The following is a 6,898-nucleotide window of genomic DNA, read 5'->3' as shown; positions in this document are numbered from 1 at the left end:
AATCTTCTTTGTAAAAAGAAACATGCAATCACACTGTTATGATCCTAATCACTTCAACTTTTAACTGTGATGATATAGATGAAAACATGGATACAGAAATTAATTGCAATGGGTATGAATGAAGAAATGAAATAAATGAGTACAGAAAGGAGGTTATTTGTCGGTTAAACTGCATATAGACTGTATTCTCAATCAACTGATGACACTACAGAGCCAGGGACTCTTAATAGTAGTTCCTCTAGATAGATGGATAAAAAGAATTACTCAACACATTAATAACATACTACTAAATGATACTAGTACGTAGTTTTACTGATAAGTGATAAGACACCACACTTGTACTGTGAAGGAACAATCCCGGAGCATATCTATACTAACATATAGTACTAGAATGATAGTTTACTGATAACGCGCCACTACTTCGCTCCAGCAAAATAAAACTGGTTGATGAATGGCAGGCCATGCAGCTCAGCAACCACAAAGCCGGAGCACCAGAACAAGGGTAGAATTGCTCAGAATCTTGTAGTCCGCCAGGGTGCGCTGGTCCTCCAGCTGCTCGCCAGCAAAGAGGATGCGCTGCTGTCTAGGGGGAATGAACTCTTTCTCATAGATCTTCACCTTGACACTGTTGATGGTGTCCGAGCTCCCGACCTCAAGGGTCAGGGTCTTCCCGTCCAGGGACTTGACAATGATTTGGATCATCCTACTTTCTACTGGCCTACACGGGAGGAGTATGAAGAGAAGAGTGGACCCTTTCGAAATGTTGTGGTCAGCCAAGGTGCGCCTGTCGTCCTCTAGCTGTTTGTTGGCAAAGATGAGGCACTGCTGGACCTTGGGAAAGCTCTCAATGTCTTCGATCTTGGCCTTCACCTTGTCAATGGTGTCTAGGCTGTCGACCTCGAGAGTGATGGTCCTTCCTCTCAGCGTCTCCGTCACGAAGATTTGCATCTTTTCTTGGAGGTCAAGCGTGGAATCATGCCTTATGCCATAATCAGCCAATGTACGGCTGTCTTCCAGCTGCACCCCGTCGAAGATGAGGCGGTACTGCTCCTGGATCTTGATGGTGTAAACGGTGTCTGACAAGTGGACCCCTCTGAGACAGATTTTCCTGCCGGCGAGATTCTTGACAAAGATGTGCACTTTGGATGGGCTAGCAAACCAAAAAAGACCAATTATTAGACAATATTTAGGCTGCAGAACAATACACAAAAAACTCAACAATTCCAGCAGATACTATAAGGAAGTGTATAAATAAGAAACAATCCAAGCAAGAAGAGAAATCTACTCTGTAAATATCTTGTTTCTACAAAAACATGGTATCCACTAAGCTTAGCATGCAAAGTTCAAGACTTGAGCAACCATAAAAATACACATGGTATCACTCAGTTCTGTATATTGAAGAGGCTAGTTATAAGTATTTTTTTTTACTATATAGTTATAACCCCGTGTAGCAACAAACGTCGGCATCTCCCCCCACCCCCCGCGGTGTCACTCAGTTCTGTATATTGAAGAGACTAGTTATAAGTATTCATCAAGTGATACTTCTATTCGGTTGACACATGTTCTTAACCATGTAGCAACAATTTTCATGTGCGTGCCCAGCAATTATCCATCAACGTGCAACGATGGATGGTGTCATCTTAGTATGGACAATCATATAGGACATGTGGCAACTTCAACACATGTCTTACTGTGTAGTAACGAAGGTGCACCATTCGATTCTTGCGGCAGTGGAAACAAGACTCTTGTCCGTGTATGATGACTCGCCTTCAGCAAGCTTTGCTACCTATCATGTCGGGACAAACATCAAATTTCACCCACTTTCCTCCTTATCGATCATCGCACACCCCTACACCTCTATTCCCTCTCATCACAATTGTATTCGATGATGGATATCATTAGATGTGCATGAGGTGAATTTACATGTGACTAAGCAAATCAAAGGGAAAGGCTATTTTGTTGATTATCCTCCATATGAAAACAAAGGTACAACTACAAACAAAGACAACTCACTAATCTGACACTTTAACGAATTTGCATGGCCAATATAGCTGGAGAAGAACAATCATGGCGAAAACAGAGGCTAGCTTTGTGTGCAGATTTGGAAACTTTTCAATATTAACACGGTAATAGTATGCACTATTTTTTATGGAGGGGGTTGTTCGTATGTTCTTTTTCTAAGCAATCAACATCTCAAATAAATAAAAACAGGAGAAGAAGCAGAAAGCACACATGTACGAACCTTATCTGGTTTTAGTCCAATCGACCAACTATTGCTTGTTTTTCTGACAAATGTTTTTCATTGTGAACAGAAAAGATGAAACTACAGCTCAGTATAACGATGTAATGTTCTGTCCAGGATATAACACATAGACATAAGCTTTTTTCCGTGGATAGGATATAACAAGCAATCACAATAACATAATTACAAGGCTTGATTACAAATTGCATTGATTGCAAGGATCAAGATTAATAAACAATTTAAAAGCCTTGACTAACATGAAAATCACATCTTCAATTACCGATTGGCATATAAATTACAGATTAAAAATTAATAGAACAGTTACAAGTGTTCTGCGATATTTTAGTTCCTTTTTCAAAGAAGTATGTAGCTACAATATAAGTGTTCATAATGGGACTATTAGCACCTGAGGAGTACTTTAACACTGGAAACTTATATTTGACAGGCTGAAGAAGAGTCGATTTGATTCATTTAGCCAGCTGAGGGGTCTAAGTTGACAAAGTATGTGTTCCAGAATCTGATAATAGAGTTTATCAGGTGAACAAAATGCTTTCCTAACAGGATATTGCACTGATCCTAACAGCAACCGAGGGGCTGATTTGCACCTAGCAGCTAGTATTAACTGCAGGAAACACACATGTAAAACAGAAAAACTGTCTAAAAAGTAAAAACAGAACTCCGATCACTTACTCGTCCATGTTGGCACCGTCAATCTGCAACGAATGGCTGCCACCGTCTTCGTTGTCCCTGCCGCTGCTGCTGCTGTCGCCAACTTCCTCCTCAGAATCTGCCAAGCCCATCAAAACATAAGCAAGCCGCTCAACGACCCCGTACAGAACAAAGAATGTGATGCGTATGCATCGTCCTCACCATCCTTGCTACCTTCTGTGCCAGAGGTAGAGAAAGCAGGAGCAGCTTCCTCGACATAGTCTTCCAGCTTGGGAAGAGCGGGCGACAGGTGCAGGCGCTTCTTCGGTGGCATTCTGGCAGGCAGTCTGTCAAGGATTTGATTTTCATGTTAGTAAAGGATTCTGCGCAGGCATCTCTTATATTTCTTTACAGAGGGAGTTCTAGAATATCTAACGATTTTGGACAATCTTTTTATCTTGTGCATATAAACAGAACAAAATTTCAAAAATAGTAAGTGTCTAACTTATTAGATTCTGTGGTGCGAGGACCAAGGGTACAATAACAAGAACTGCCATGTATATCACCGATCTCTAGATGAAGAGTTTCTTTCGCGAGAAGCAATGATTGACAATTATAATCCTAAGATCTAATGTAACATATAAGATGGTATGAGGTTAGCAACAAATTCCATGAAACCACGCAACCCTCCAATGTAATCCTACCTGACACGGACTGTAGGATCTAGAGAGGCTAAAATTCACCCAATCCATATGCGAACAATTGCACGGCGGTAGACCCGAGGGATGGAAATCAGTTACATTCATTATAAAAAAATCAAACAGTGGTGCACCAACTACAATGGCATCAAAAAACAACTACCGTGAGGAACACAGGCATCACAATCAAAGCAGCAGGGCTGTTTTTGAGGGGCATCGCAGCAAACACAAGGGCGGATGCATCTCGGTAGCCTACACTAGAGCAGCAGGGCTCTCAAGAACACTAGAGCAGCGGCGGATGCACACGGAGAAGAAGGAGGACTCACGGCGCGGACGAACAAGATGAAAGGGAGAGGGAGCGGATTAGGGCCTACCGAAAGGAGGAAGACCTCCGTCCGCTCCGCTCAAGTAGGGCGGCGCGGCGGCGGAGGAAGGAGAGCGGTGCAAGCGAGAGAGACAGAAAGAGGGATTTCATTTTTTTTAATAAGGATTAGGAAAAAAAGGAGAGGAGAGGAAAGACGGGGATTATACAATATACAAAAAAAGGAGAGGGGTTGTCACTGACGACGTTGGCCATAGCCCCACACCAAGACATGAGTTCTCTTTTTGAGAATATTGTCATTGATCCATGATGAAGCTATTTATCTAGGGTAGGGGCATGGACCTGTCCAAACTAACCTACCCAAGGACATCTCCAGAAAAAATCATCTTTCAATCGACTTGTAGGTGTTCCACTCGACGTCGAGACTCGAAGATACTCGACCAAGAAGCAACCACTCGACCAAGACCAAGCCACTCGACAGTCAAGAGACCTAAAGGCACTCCGCATGCTAACAGTCGGTTATTAAGTAGTTTTTATGGTCATCATATAACTTTATTACTAGCGTTACCAGTAACGCCCTGCCTTAATGTACATTGAACCCTTTGTAACGTGGGCTGGCTGGGGTCCTGGCGCACTCTATATAAGCCACCCTCCTCCTCCGAGACAAGGGTTCGCACCCCTGTAATTCATACACGCATAATCCAGTCGACCGCCTCCGACCTCCGAGACGTAGGGCTATTACTTCCTCTGAGAAGAGCCTGAACTCGTAAACCTTGCGTGCTTACAACTTCTCCATAGTTAAGATCTTGCCTCTCCATAATTACCCCCCTACACTACTTTCAGACTTAGAACCACGACAGTTGGCGCCCACCGTGGGGCAGGTGTTTTAGCGTTTTGTTGGAGGAGTTGCGATCTTTTCTGACCCGAATCATCATGGTTTTCGGTGGAGTTTTGGTGGAGGGCCGCGAGATCCGTCTCGGCGCGCTCACGTTCATCGCCGACGACTCCGCTTGGCTTCAGGAGGCTCCGCTCGACGTGGACGCACTCCCTGTCCGCCGGGCAACGCACTTTAGCGCGTGCGTCCGCGGTGTTCTCCTGCGGCAACCGTCGACCCCTTACTAGTCGGCTCCTGTGTTGTCCTCCCTCCCTGTTTCCCGTCGGCGCAAGCGCTCCGGTCGGTCGAGACTTCAGCGGTGGGTGAGACACGCGGTGGCACGCCAGTCGGCCACCCCTCAAGTCGCGGCGATCGAGCCCGACGAATCCCTCTACGGCCTGTTCGACCTGTCGACTGGCTCCGCAGAGACCGCATCCGAGTGCGACAGCAGCGATCCGGCGGCGGGGGTTCTGATGGTCGATGGACCGCCTAGTCCTCCCGGTTTTCCCCGCACCGACGGAGGCGCGGGTGGAGGCGACCCGTCGCGTCCCCATGAGGAATATCTTCCCGAGCCTCTCATGTCGCTGCAGAGAGAAGAACTTCGCCGCCGGAACATGGATGCATTGCACACTCCTATCGTTGGAGAAACCCCCGAGGCTTGTGCCTTGGAAGACGCGCGCCTTGCAAACTTGGCCGAGCGCACTCGACTGGAGAACCTCCAGCGAGCACTCAACGAGCATGCGCGACAACGGGTTCCCGAATCCAGTCGATGTCAGCTCTTCCTGCCCCCGCAAGTATATCGAACTCCGATTCAGAATTTAGCAGCTGCAGCCCGTATAGCAGAGTCGATTCAGCCTTCCCAGTCAGAGGCTGGCAGAGGCTTGCTGCAGATCAAAGCGTTACTCCGGGCAGCAGGAGACCAGAATTCCGCTGTTTCTCAGTCGCGGAATGGGATTCACAGCAGATCCATTGCCGCGGACATAGTCCAGTCGGCTCATAGCCCAAGATCGCCCCCGAGGCGTGAAGGACGTGGGGACCGGCGTAATCAGTATGGGAACTGTGAGCAATATGATCACCGATTCGATTGTGATGATCGACGTCGAGTGCCCACCCCTCCCCCGAGGAGCGGGTCGTATGCGCCTCGACAACAGGATGACAGGCACCCTCGTAGTGTTGGGCGAAGGATTCCAGTCGACTCCAGGGAGCCAGGCTTTGATGCGAGATCCATTCTCGTTCAAGGTTTGGTCGACAGGAATAGAGCTCACCGGGAAGGTCACGACAGAGATGCTCCTGCCAGCAACAGAGCACATGTTTCGGGGCCAGAGTGCTTTAGTAGAGCCATTAGGGCCGCTGTGATTCCTCCCAACTTCAGGTTGGCGACTGGAGTCAGCAAGTTCACTGGCGAGTCCAAGCCCGATACTTGGCTTGAAGACTACCGAGTGGCCGTCCAGATTGGCGGCGGCAATGATAAAGTGGCCATGAAACACCTGCCTCTCATGTTGGAGTGCTCGGCCAGAGCATGGCTGAACCAGTTAGCACCCGGCAGCATTTACACTTGGGAAGATCTCGCCCGAGTGTTTGTCACCACATTTGAAGGAACATGCAAGAGGCCGGCAGGGCTGACGGAACTGCGGTCTTGCGTGCAGAAGCCGAATGAAACCTTGAGGGATTACATTCAGAGATGGATCACGTTGCATCATACGGTAGAGAATGTGCCTGACCACCAAGCAGTCTGTGCCTTCAAAGAAGGCGTCAAGTACAGAGAACTGAATCTGAAATTTGGTCGGACCGGAGATATGTCTCTGAACCGGATGATGGAGATTGCCACCAAGTACGCTAATGGTGAAGATGAGGATCGACTCAGGAGTGGCAAGCTCAAATCAGTCGCCCAAGAAACAGGAGGAAATCCCAATCAGAAACAGAAGCGGAAAGCCGAGTCGGCTGCTCCTGGGGAAGCCTTAGCTGTAACCCAAGGAAAGTTTAAAGGGAAACCTAAAGGACCTTGGAACCCCAAGAAAGTTAAAGACCAGGACGGAAATGATGTGTTGGATTTGCCATGTCTCGTCCACACCAAGAAAGATGAAGAGGGTAATTTCATTTACCCGAAACATACC

General features: G+C 47.2%; 1 protein-coding gene across 1 annotated transcript; it reads right to left on the bottom strand.

Annotated features, from left to right (window-relative positions):
- Positions 1-468: 468 nt before the first annotated feature.
- LOC119273569 (polyubiquitin-like) lies at positions 469-3,224 on the bottom strand. Its single transcript, XM_037554687.1, has 3 exons — positions 3,125-3,224; positions 2,933-3,029; positions 469-1,150 (listed from the first exon to the last, which is right to left on the bottom strand). Exons 1-3 carry the CDS (start codon positions 3,222-3,224, stop codon positions 469-471), a joined length of 879 nt encoding a protein of 292 aa, XP_037410584.1.
- Between the last annotated feature and the right edge of the window lie 3,674 nt (positions 3,225-6,898).

The sequence above is a fragment of the Triticum dicoccoides genome, chromosome 3A, assembly GCF_002162155.2.
Source record: "Triticum dicoccoides isolate Atlit2015 ecotype Zavitan chromosome 3A, WEW_v2.0, whole genome shotgun sequence".
Taxonomy (NCBI): domain Eukaryota; kingdom Viridiplantae; phylum Streptophyta; class Magnoliopsida; order Poales; family Poaceae; genus Triticum; species Triticum dicoccoides.
This window is presented reverse-complemented; position numbering and strand designations above follow the sequence as displayed.

What these genes read in the sequence shown, in the direction of transcription:
- LOC119273569 (XM_037554687.1), bottom strand. Translation starts at nt 3,224, where the DNA reads ATGCCACCGAAGAAGCGCCTGCACCTGTCGCCCGCTCTTCCCAAGCTG. An exon ending in CTCTACCTCTGGCACAGAAG is followed by an intron (nt 3,030 to 3,124) that starts GTAGCAAGGATG and finishes TGGGCTTGGCAG; the next exon opens with ATTCTGAGGAGGAAGTTGGC. An exon ending in GACGGTGCCAACATGGACGA is followed by an intron (nt 1,151 to 2,932) that starts GTAAGTGATCGG and finishes TTGGTTTGCTAG; the next exon opens with CCCATCCAAAGTGCACATCT.